The sequence below is a fragment of the Trichosurus vulpecula genome, chromosome 3, assembly GCF_011100635.1.
Source record: "Trichosurus vulpecula isolate mTriVul1 chromosome 3, mTriVul1.pri, whole genome shotgun sequence".
NCBI classification, from domain to species: Eukaryota; Metazoa; Chordata; class Mammalia; order Diprotodontia; family Phalangeridae; genus Trichosurus; species Trichosurus vulpecula.
Genome location: NC_050575.1, coordinates 22050272 through 22063079, shown reverse-complemented (window position 1 = coordinate 22063079; position 12808 = coordinate 22050272). Strand labels below are relative to the sequence as shown.

The following is a 12808-nucleotide window of genomic DNA, read 5'->3' as shown; positions in this document are numbered from 1 at the left end:
ACACACACACACACACACACACACACACACACACACACACACACACACACACACACCAAAAATGTCAAGTCCAACTCTTCATGACACCATTTGGGGTTTTCTTGGAAAAATACTGGAGTGGTTTGTTATTTCCTCCTCCAGCTCATTTTACAGATGAGGAAAGTGAGGTAAACAGGGTTAAGTGACTTGCCCAAGGTCACATAGCTAATAAGTGTCTAAAGCCAGTTTTGAACTCAGGAAGATGAATCTGACTCCAGAACTGGCACTCCACCCATTGCATCATCTAGCTGCCTTGATTATAGTAGAAGGTAGGAAATAACTGGTTTTTGAGAAGTAGTATGGTATGTAACAGATTGCTGGATTTGGAGTCAATAAGACCCAGGTTCAAATCCTGCCTCAGATACTTACTAGCTGTGTGACCATAGACAAGTCACTTAACCTCTTTAGGACTCAGTCTCCTTATCTGAAAAATTACCTCTAAGGTCCCTTCCAACTCTAAACCTAAGACCTTTTGCTATGATTGGTTCATTAAGGATGATTCCAATCTATGACTCTCTATGGGAGTCATGTCAGGCCATTGACTAGTTAAACCAAAAGTCAAAGTCAACATCAAATTAGAAGGATAAAGGCGAGGAGATATGACGATTTCAACCTGACCTATTCAAAACAAGCCACTGATGCTGTAAAAAAAAAAATACTAAATGGAAAAAGGCAAAGACATCACCTTTAATCAAAACTACTTTCTGCAAGTTTTCAATAATGTAAAGCAATCTCCAGAATAAGCAGACCTATGGAGCCCACATACAACTTCATCTCTGTGCTCAGGAGAGTGATGTGGCAGCCAAGGGCACCACCAGTTTAAAACACAAACCCATTTGCAAAAAAAAAAAAAACCACACACACAAGGACAGGGGAAGGTTATGACCAGTCTCACCCAATAAAACAAAGGAGAAGTAGAAGCTTAGTTTGAAACATGAATGATCCACATCATCTCACGAGCATACTTAGCTGAAATCAGCAGAACAGAAAGATAGAAAGGGAACCAATTTGCCAATGTTTCTAATTATTATCTATTTTCACCATGAATGACAGAGGAAACACCACATTTGGACCCTGAAATTTCAGTCCCTGATATGCTATCTTAGGAAGTAGGAATGGCATTTGAGGACAAAGTCTGGAACAAAGGCTGGGCTAGAGCAAGTACATACCAAAAGAATGTGTGCTCATGCTAACACAATTTTGAAAGCACGGAAGAAGCATTTTGTGAGACAGATCAGGGAGGGGAAGATACCAAAGGAATGGGATGGCGGGCGGGAGAGGAGAATATGCGTATTATTAGCCCAAAAATGTGATTGGGAAGACATCAATAACTACCCACCCTTTTCTCATCTGGATCAAAGCTTAATGAGAATGTGTTCTGAGGCTATTTTAGATAAAAATACAAGAATGAAATTGGGAAGGCTTTTAGAAACTGTTTTGTACTAAAGATCATGTGTTTATTGACTATAAGTGCAAAGAATACAAGGTCCCATTGTATTTATTAGTTTCTGATTACCAAAAAGCATTTGACTAGGTAATATAAAACAGCATTAAAAATTCTCCTCCAACAAAATATTTCTTATGCATAGGTAAGATAGAATGTGTCAGGGGGAAAAGCAGTGGCTCTGGAGTCAGAAGATGTAGGTTCAAATGTCACCTCTAGCACATACTACCTGGTATGACCCTGGGCAAGTCATAGCTTCCCTGGGCTTCTGTTTCCTTATATGTAAAAAGAGGGGGTTAGATAAGATGGCCTGGAGGATCCCTTCCGCTTCAGGATCCATGATTGCACAAGATTTCTTGATAAATAGCACCACGAAGGGGTCTCTGTTCCACGACCCCAGAGTGCATTTGGAAAATTGAGTAGTGTTTGAGAAGAAATCCCAAAGTGCTCTACGGTACAAATCCCCAACTTTTTAACTCCAATGTTTTTCTAGGAATGCTGCATGACTACAAATCTTCAAAAACCTCAATCTCAGAACAATCAAAAGAGGAAGTGCCCTAGAAGACAATGGAGAAACACATGGTGAATTCAAGTAGGATTCTGCATATTTCCAAGGATGACCTACATTCAAGTAGTATAAAAGTATATAGCTGGTGAAATGTATGATTGGTGGTCTCAAAATGACTACCAAGGAACATACCATGGCCTTGTTTTCAGGGAGTTCATAGCCTGGGAGTGGTGAAGTGGCAGAGTGGAGATGTGAATCAGGGGATAGCTCATGTATTGCATGATGTTCAGTATCTAAGAAAAACTTAAAAGGTTAAAATAATGGACCAAATCTAATAACATGAAATGTTTTCTTCAGTGGATCTGTGGTCTTCGTTGATGTGGTCTCTCCAGCAGTGCAGACCACAGGGGGTGTGCTGGCCAGGTCATGAGAAGAAAGGGTAACCAATGAACAGCCCAAGAACTGCACAGGTAAGTAAGCAGACCTACAGGAAGTCCTTCAAGCATGTCAGCGGCTCTTCTGCAGAATAGATGGAGAGAAGCAACTGCCATCCTGGCCAACTAACAAAATAACTGCAACTGTTAGGTCTGGCGGGCCAGCCTAGCTATGGCAGCAACGCACCGTGAGAGTGAGACAAGAGAAGGCATGTGCCAAGTCGCATCACTACCAGCACCTCAATGACTCCCTCCCCTGGATCTCTGGTGACCCTCCCCTGAGGCCAAATGCCCTGAGAATTGCAGCATCCCCCAGACTACTGACCCTACCATTTGTTGGTGTTGTCGTCCAACTCTTCAGGATCCTTCTATCCTCCACTCTCTCAAAGTCTATCCAAATTCATGTTCATTGCTTCCATGACACTATCCATCCATCTCTGCCATTCCCTTTTCCTTTTACTTTCAATCTTTCCCACAGCTATCAGAGAGGGGAGCAACGCTTGTGTAAGAGAGGCTCACCATCCCCACTACCCACCGTCACCAGCTGCTGACCAGCTGCCACTGATGGATAAATAAGTCTGAGGGCATTGGAAGCCTTCCCATCTGCCCCCTTCTAATGCCTCCAAACCCTCCCCATTCCCACCAGCCTTGCTTCCAGCCTGACTTTTCTTTATCTATCTCCATTGCTTAGCATGGTGTTTTGCACATCATAAGTACTTAATAAATGCTTTTTCATTTGTTCATTCATTCATTTATTCATCCATCCATTCAACATCTATGAGACAACAGTGACAAGATTCATAAAGGATAAGGATACATGGACTGGCTGTGATCTGCACCTGCTAGGGAGACTACATCAATGAGAACCCAGATCCACCAAAGGAAACATTTCACTTTATTAAATCTGACCCATTGTTTTATCCTTTTAAGGCTCTTTTGGCTCCTGAATATCACCCAACATGTGAGCTACCCTTCTCTGCTTCACATCTCTATCCCTCCTCTCCCCCCACCCAGACCTTGGTCTCCTCTGTTACCCCCCCAGATGATGAGCTCTCTGAAGGCAAGGCCTGAGTCTCCTCCTCTGCCTCTCGTACATCATGAGCTCCCGTCTCTCCCACAGAGTAACTGCCAAGAACAAGGCTGAGCAAGAATCAGAAAACACTTGTTAAATGTATTCCTCAACTGTTTACATAAATTAAGAGGTATAGTAAGGGCATCAAGAGAGGGAGGGATGAGGACAAATCTGGCTAAGAATCATCCCAATGCAGCCAAAATACCGCCCTGCTAAAGGACAGAAAAATAGATACGTAACAGCCTCACACTGTGGTGACCTTCCTAGCCCTCCTCTTGTCAACTACAGTTTCTAGCCCCAGGAATATACATGCTAAGCCACCTATAGCTTCCTCACCCGGTCTCCCTTGGGACCAGAGGTCAATGAAAGACGTTTATTCAGAGACAGGAGCCCAGAAACAGGTCTTCTCTCTCTGGGAGGCTGAGTGGCCAGCATAAGGATGAACACGAGACCTTGGCCTCATTGTCACTTCCCTCTATCTGAATGAGCTATGAGCACATCCATCCAGCTGCTGCATGTGCGAATGTCACCTGACGGCCCTCACAGTGCGACATGCTGGGTCTGCCTCTGCAGGACCAGAAAAGTCTGGCTCTCGGAGAAGTGGGAGACAGGAAGAAACAGAGAGTGTGGGGAAAACAGGGAAACCCCAGGAAGACCCAGACCACCAAAAAAGGATATCGTAGCCAAAGCGGATGACATCGTTGAGTTTCAGAGTGACGTATTTCTGGTCAGGGATGCGCACTTCATTCACAAATGTCTGTGTAGAGAAAGGAGATATGGGGTTAGACTGGGGTAGAGGCCTTGCTGCTAACCTTCTACTACCCAAAGAAGGATTACCCTGGGTAGAGAGATGTTCCATTGTAGGTAGGTAATTCTCCCAGGATCCTGTGAAACTCTCTCCACCTCCCTTGTCCCCCATCATTCCTCATCTCCTAGAATAAACACACATTAAAGCTGGTTGGCAGAGCCCAGGGCTAGGCACATAGCAAGCATGATAAATCGTCTGAATAATGACTAGCACTCTCCAGCACCTCGAAGTTTACAAAGTGCTTTCTTCACAATAGACCTAGGAGACAGCACAAAGTATCAGAGGCCCCATTTAAGAGATGAGAAAACTGAGGCTAGAGACAAGAAGTGACTTGTCCAAAGATACACACGTTCTCAGTCAGGATTCAAACACAGGTCTCTCCGGACTCCAAGTTCAATAGTACTCTTTCCACTACACCACAACAGACTGGCCCCAGAATTCTTTTGGGAAATTCCACATAAAGAACATGAGCCTGTTGCCAAGACTTGATACGCTAACACTCCAGGCTCTCCAGAAACCTTGGGACATGAGCCACAGTGAAAATTTCCCAGGTGTCTGAAGTCTAACCTTCCTAAGCAATAAGACTTTAAAAATTATTTTAAATTACTCAGAATGAAAAACTTTCAAAAATATATTACAAATGTCCCTGACAATCTTAAGGAAAGGACACTGGGCAGTGTTTAACTTTTTCCTTATTGACATGGGGTCATTGATATAAATATAAACCAACTACTATCTTAGGAAAGTCACTTCTCTCTTAGACTCAGGGCCCCATAGGTAAAAATGGCAACAAGGAACCATTATGAGGAAGGGCACTTAGTTTACTGTAAAGCGCTGTAGAAACATGAGCTCAAAAAGCGACACAGAGATGCTTTCTGGGGTGCCTGAGATTTGTTCCTGCTTGTTCCTATACCAACTGGCCCTGGACAGATGGATCGTCTCTTTTTGGGGAGAAAAATAATGATAATGCACATTTATAAATTTATATCTCAACCATGGCTACTCATGGGCAGGATTCTGTTAGCATTCTGAAGCATGGAAGCTTTGTTGTGTGTGTTTCCAGTCTAGCCAGTTTGCCCAAAATTGGGTAGCCCCACTCCCATTCTGGAGACTCACTATATTGATGCTTAACTAGGCTTAGACATCATTTCAGCTTAGCCTCCTGAAGCTCAGAACCCCTAAGCTCAAGGGATCCCCCGGCCTCAGCCTCCTCAGTAGCAGGAGTTACAGGCATAAACTATATTTTATCATATTTTATAAAATTCACATATATTTAGTCCTTCTCATTTATAAAGCATCCTCATAACTAACCAGTAAGTTGAATATATTCATTAATACCTCCATTTTAAAGGTGAGATATAGGGAAAAGAAAATTGGTCTGGGAGTTTAAGAACCTGGGTTCAAATTGTAATTTTCCCACTAACTACCTGTGTGACATTGGGCAGGTCACTTAAAATTCTAGATGTGAGTATCCTATTCTGTAAAATAAGTGGTTTGGTCTAGATGAGGGTTCTTAACCACAGGTGCACACAGCTGCTTTCTTAACATTCCGACAATTGTACTTGATTTGCTTCGTAATCCTAAGTAATTTATTTTAAGTATTTAAAAATATTTTTGTGAGAAAGGAGTCCAGAGGCTTCACCATGCTTCCAGAGGGGTCTATAACACACACACAAAAAAAGGTTAAGAACTCTTGGACTAGATGAACCATAAAGGAACCAACCTTCCAACTCTGAATCTATATACAGTGCAGCTAAGCTGCTCAAGGTTTAAACTGCACCAAGATTTTTGGGACACCCTGTACAATCCTATGAAACTCAGAGATATCGTGAAATATGTCCATTGGGCGCAGAGCCAGAATTAGAACTTGGGTCCTCTGACTCTGGCATCCTTTTCTCTATACACCAGTACTTCCTTGAGCACATTCTGACTCTGCAAAAATTTAAAAATAACTCAAAGGCTCCAGCTGCAAGATATTCACTCAATTATCCCAACCTAGCTATTGCTGCTTTGTTGTTGTTAAGTCATATCCGACTTTTCATGCCTCTATTTCGGGATTTCTCAGCAAAGATACTGGAGTCCTTTGCCATTTCCTTCTCCAGCTCATTTTATAGATTAGGAAACTGAAGCAAACAGGGTTAAGTGACTTGCCCAGGGTCATCCAGGTAGGCGTGTCTTAGGCCAGATCTGAACCCAGGTCTTCCTGACTGCAGACCCAGCATTCTATCTACTGCGCCACTAGCTGCCCTGGATAGGGGGTATGCGTTTGTTTATGATCTTTAGAAAAGCAACTGGGATGGTGGGAGGATAGGGGGCAAGAGGCTTTGGTGTTTACTTATTTTTTATTTAAGGCTCCAGAGAAGCATTAAGGCTCTGACATTTATTGATATGCAATTGTGGGCAAATCACTTTCTCTCTGCCTCGGTTTCCTCATCTGTAAAATGAGGGTAGTAACTGAAGAGCCACCTTTCCATATAACAGCCCTCTCAATACTTTTGAAGGCAGCTGTCGTGTTCCTCCTGAATCTTATTCTCCCCAGGTTAAACACACCAAGTTTCCTAAACCAGTTCTCGTATACAGTGGACTCAGTTGCCTTGACACTCTTCAGTGTATCAGTGTCCCTCTTAAACTATGACCCCCAGAAGTGAGCACAGCGCTCTAGAGGAGGTCTCAAGAGGTCAGAGGACAGTGGGATGATGAGCTCCCTCACTAACTCCTGGAAGCTATGTCCCCCTTAATGCAGGCTCCAAATGACAGCAGTGCTTTTGGCTGCCACATGTATTACAAAGCGGACTCACACTGGGCTTGCAGGTCACTAAAACCCCAAGATCTTTCTTCAAAACAGCTTCTATCTTATATTTGTGAAGAGGGATTTTTTTTGTAAACAAGTACAAGACTTTTACATTTATCCCTACTTAATATCATTTTATTAGATCCAGCTCAGAGGTTTAACATGCGGTCTAATCCTTTGGAACACGGACTCTGGTCATCCAGTGTGTTGGTTAGTTATTCCTCCCGGCTTTGTATCATCTGCAAATCTAACAAGCACACCACCATTGCAGTCATTCACTTTCATTCAAGTCACTGATAAAAATGTTGGAGAGCCTGAGAGTGAAACAAGTCCAGAAAACCCCAAGCAAGGGAAGGAAAAGGGGTCACTTCTAATCCACCTTCTCATCCTCCCTATTTCAACCTCACCCATTGGTGAAGTTCTCCTATCTAGTCCAAATAACTCCTGCTGCAGATTAAACACTTTTCCTCTGCTTCCTACACAACAGAGGACCACCCTTCTCCTACCTCAATTCAAAGGGAATCCCAGGTTATGCCTCCCACCCTTGTAGCCCCAGAGCTTTCTCTAGCAAATGAGATATTTGTATAGCGCTTAGTACAGTGCCTGGTACACAGTAAGTCCTTAATAAATACTTGTTCCTTTGTTCCTCCCTCTATCTAGGCTGAAGACCCTCCCCCCTACAGAGTCCTGACTCTCTTTCCAGAAACATCTCACTCCCCAACCCTCTTTCTAATGACTTGCCTTTGCTTAGTGATTTGCCCTCAAGAAATGCCCCCCTTTCTCCTCACAGAATTAGTCACCTGAAGAAGGAACTATTTGGAAAAATACCCCTTATCCCCGCCCCCTCCCCCTTAGCAGCTAGGGCACCAAGGGATTAGAGGCAAGGGAAGCACCACAGACTTCAGTCCTCAAGGAAGCTGGAGACCCTGGAGGTCAACTCACCCCATTTAAGCTGCCAAGATCTTTCACCCAGTGCTCATCCTTGTCCTGGTTGTAGTTGATGACTGCATGCTGTTTGTCCACACTTCGAGACTGAGGAAGCAGGAAGGGAGAGAGAGAGTCAGACCCATTTATTCACCCAGGCAGACCCTTCCCCCTCTGCCTCCCGACCTTCGGGAGCTGACAGTAGCCCTGCCTTTCTGCTCTGCAAATTGCTCTTCCCAGGACGTTACACCAAAAACCCTGCAGCATCTCTTCTCCATAATCTCTAAAAGGGGTGGAGTGGAACCTGCACATGTCAATGTGACCAAGACTTTCTCAATTTATAGAGGAGGAAATTGAGATCCAGACAGGACAAGTGATTGACTCAATATCACACAGCAATCTGGTAGACCAGGGCTCTTTCTACAACTATTTAGATGTTATCGCCCGCCCCTGCACACACCACCCCCCAAATCATTCCTGAAATTTCACTGGCACAGTGAGCTTCCTGAGAGGAAACTCCATCCTCATGAGGTGATACAGCTGGTGATGCAGTGGACAGTGTTGAGCTTAGATTCAGGAAGATGCTGGCCTCAGACACTTACTATCTGTGTGACCCTGGCTGAGTCTCTTAACTGCTCTCAGCCTCAGTTTCCTCATCTGTAGCACCTTCCCCACGAGGTTGTTGCAAGGATCAGAGAAGCTAATATTCGGAAAACACTGTGCAAACCTTAAAGTGCTCTACGGAGGCTGGCCACGTAAATGACCAATTCAGATCGTTAACCACCCTGCAATTCAGGATCTTGGAGGTTTGCCTGGGATGCTGAAAGGATAACTGACTTCCCCAGGGCTAGTATGCATCATAGACTGGACTTGAACTCAGGCCACTGTGATTGCAAAATTGGCTCTCTATCCGCTATCCCCCAGACCTGTGAGGCTGTATAAATTGGAACCACACCAGTATTCGCTGCAAACCTCCCAAGGCTGTGTCCTACTGCCTGGGTAACTTCAGAGTTTCCAGTAGGCCTAAGCCTCATGGGCAGGGTGGGTGGGATTTGCTCTATAAAACACCATAGAAGATAAAATGCCACTCCTGCCAAGGGAGGCTTCCCTGTCTCTAGCAGAAACCATGTTCTGCGGTTTGTTGCTCCCAATCTGGCTATGCCCAAACCCACCTATTTCCTAGCCTTACCCCTTACCCTAAATCAGACTCAGTCTAAGATACTCCCCCAGGCAGATTGCACAGAGGGACCTTAAACCCGAGCCTAGTGAGGAGCCTCCAGGTTTGAGCTAAGGGAAAGAATTTCAGGACCAGCTCCGTCATCAACCATGACAGCACCCTCCACGTTGGCCGGCCAGCCAGGGCCATAGTCATGCTGGTGGCTCCACCATCCTTCCCCACCTCCAGGCCCTTCCATTCAGGTATCAGCCTCAGGGACCCACTCCTCCCTGCAGGAAGCATCGCTTCACCTGATCTTCACAGAACATGGCCTCTAGTCCTCTCAACACCCTGGCCACCATCCTTTGGACGTGTCCCTAGGGTGACCAAAATCCTTCATTCTGAATATGTAGGCTCAAAATGGGTCTGCATGTAACCTGAGGGGAGCGTAAGACCGCAGGAGCGTCACCTTCCCAATTCTGGAGCCCTGGCTTCTCACTGGACCTTGTACAGTTTCTATACTATGTCCCTGGCCACCCTCTCTCAGATTCCCCAACACAGTAGGCCTTGCTCCTCACTGCCATTTCCAGACCATCCAATCATTTGCCCCCATTACTCAGGCCCTTCTTTCCTTTGAAGTTCACTCCCATGGAGCATCCTATTCAGATGCCAGTTGGAGTCACTTATAGGCCCCCAAGCCATTCTTCCTCACATCTCGAGAAGATTAGCTCACATCTATATAGCTACTTAAGGTCTGAAAAACACTTTACATACATTCTCCGTTATCTTCGTAACAACTCTGCAAGGTAGAAGCTATTGTTCAGTCATATCTGACTCTTTGTGACCCAATACTGTCCTTGGGGTTTTCTTGGAAAAGATACTGGAGTGGTTTGCTATTTCCTCCTCCAGTGGGTTAAAGCAAACAGAGCTTAAGTGATTTGCCCAGGGTCACACAGCTAATAAGTGTTTAAGGCCAGATTTGAACTCTGGTTTTCCTGACTCCAGACCCAGCACTTCTTTTTAATTGCCTCTATAACACAGATGCTATTATTCTCAGTTTACAGCTGAAAAAATTGAGGCTCAGACTTGTCAGTAAGTACCTAAAGCAGAATTTGAATCAATGAATCATTCGATAAACATTTTTTAAGCGCTTGCTATATGTCAGGCACTGCACAATGCTATGTCCACTGTACTACGCTGCCTCTCCTGGAATTCAGTTCCTGACTCCCAGTCTTCCTTCCTACCCTGCCCTCACTTTGAAGACTTCCACATACACCCAGTTGATACTCCACCTCAACTCACATGTCCTACACCCTCACTGCAGCTCAGTCACACACACTTCCATCGCCTCGCCACCTATAACTAGTCTATCTCTGTGATATAGAACTCTGAAATTCCTCTCTCTGATGGCCACCTTCTATCTGTCCACCTCTCTGTACCAACGCTTTACAAGCCAATGGAGTCCTCCTTGCAAACTTCAGTCATTCTGCCCCTCCCAGCACATTCCATCTCGCTCTGGCCTCTCTTTCTTCTCTTTGCAATGCACACTCTATAACTGACCAATCCCATCATACAATCTCCTCTACTCCCTCTCAAAGCCTTTCCCCGGTCCTGTCAGTACTCGGACCTTGCTGAGGGCCAGCAATGGGTTTCCTCCACCATCCACCTTCTGTACTCCCGTTCTACCACTTTCTGATGTTGTTGGAGAGTCACACAACTTTGCTGACAGGGGCCACCGTAGATTGATACTTATTCAACTAGGTCTTCGCCGCTGCATAGCAGTCTTCATTCTTCCGTAATTGATTTTCTATCACACACCCCCACAGTGGTTGGCTGCACCAAATTCCTTCTTAAGCTTCCTACATTCCCCCTTCCTTCTTGACAGAGAGCCTCACCTCCTACCTTACTGAGAAAGTAAAGGCTAGGTGGCCTGGTAGATAGTGTTGGATTTGGGGTCAGAATAACTTGGGTTTGAATTCTGCTTCAGATACTTACTAGTTGGGTGATCCTAGGCAAGTTACTACCAGCCTCAGTTTCCTCTTCTGTAAAATGGGGAAAATAATAAAACTATGCCTCTCGTGGTTACTGTGAAAATCAAAATATGTGTGTGTAAATATATTATATATACATGTCTGTGTGTGTATCTATGTTACATATATGTACACATATATGTATATATAGGGGGTTCCTAAAATCTGGACGTGTAGGCAAAAATGCATATTTTCAGGAAATGAAATGAATGAAATTTTTGACATTTTATTTAATTGGAATATTAACAAATTACATCTTCAATATGATTGCCATCATTTGTGATGCGAAGGTTGATGCACTTTGCAAGATTCATGTGAACTTGATGCAACAACTCCACATTGCCATCAACTTTAGCACATTCACTCTTCATGCGTTCAATCAAGGGTGTTGCATCTGTGATTTTCATTGAGTACACCTTCTCCTTTAGCATACCCCAGAAAAAGAACTCAAGGGGGCTAAGGTTTGTTAATATTCCAATTAAATAAAATGTTGTCGAAAATTTCATTCATTTCATTTATTGAAAATATGCATTTTTAGTGCCATACCAAACTACCAAAAAATTATTTTACAGGGCTAGATCAAATAATAATGAAATTCATCTGGAAGAACAAAAAGTCCAGAATATCAAGGGAATTAGTGAAAAGAAATGCTAGGGAAGGTGGCCTAGACATAGCAGATATCAAACTGTACTATAAAGTAGCAGTCATCAAAACTACCTGGTACTGGCTAAGAAACAGAGTGGTGGATCAGTGTAATAGGTTAGGTACACAAGACGCAGAAGTCAACAACTATAGCAATCTACTCTTTGATAAACCCAAAGAATCCAGCTTCTGGGCTAAGAATTCACTATTCCACAAAAAGTGCTGGGAAAATTGGAAAATGGTACGGCAGAAACTGGACATAGGCCAATATCTTATACCATATACCAAAATAAACTCAAAATGGGTTCATGATTTAGGAATAAAGGCTGATACTATTAACAATTTGGGAGAGCGTGGAATAGTTTACCTATCAGATCTATGGGAAAGGGAAGAATTCATGACCCAACAAGAGATAGAGAGCATTACAAAATGCAAAAGGGATAATTTTGATTATGTTAAACTGAAAAGTTTTTGAATAAACAAAGCCAATGCAACAAAGATTAGGAGGGAAGCAGAAAACTGGGAGAAAATCTTTATAACCAATGTCTCTGATAAAGGCCTAATATCTAAAATATACAGGGAACTAAGCCAAATTTATTGGAATAAAAGCCATTCCCCAACTGAGAAATGGTCAAAGGATATGAACAGGCAGTTTTCAGAGGAAGAAATTAAAGATATCTATAGGCATATGAAAAAATGCTCTAAATCACTATTGATTAGAGAAATGCAAATCAAAACAACTCTTAGGTACCACATTTCTCCTGTCAGATTGGCTAACATGACAAAACAGGAAAATGATAAATTCTGGAGGCAATGTGGGAAAATTGGAACATTAATACATTGTTGGTGGAGTTGTGAACAGATCCAGCCATTATGGAGAACAATTTGGTACTATGCCCAAAGGGCTATAAAAATGTGCATACCCTTTGACCCAACATTACCACTCCTAGGGCTGTATTC

At 43.6% G+C, this 12808-nt stretch overlaps 1 protein-coding gene across 2 annotated transcripts in view; it reads right to left on the bottom strand.

Moving 5' to 3' along the window:
- The window catches only part of CEP170B (centrosomal protein 170B), a 124069-nt gene that overhangs the window by 72644 nt on the left and 38617 nt on the right, over positions 1-12808 (bottom strand). For both annotated transcript variants that reach the window (XM_036748758.1, XM_036748759.1), the window contains exons 3-4: positions 8039-8128; positions 4176-4254 (exon numbers count right to left, since the gene is read on the bottom strand). In XM_036748758.1, the coding sequence (XP_036604653.1) occupies positions 4176-4254; positions 8039-8128 (169 nt within the window). The remainder of the gene's footprint in view (positions 1-4175; positions 4255-8038; positions 8129-12808) is intronic.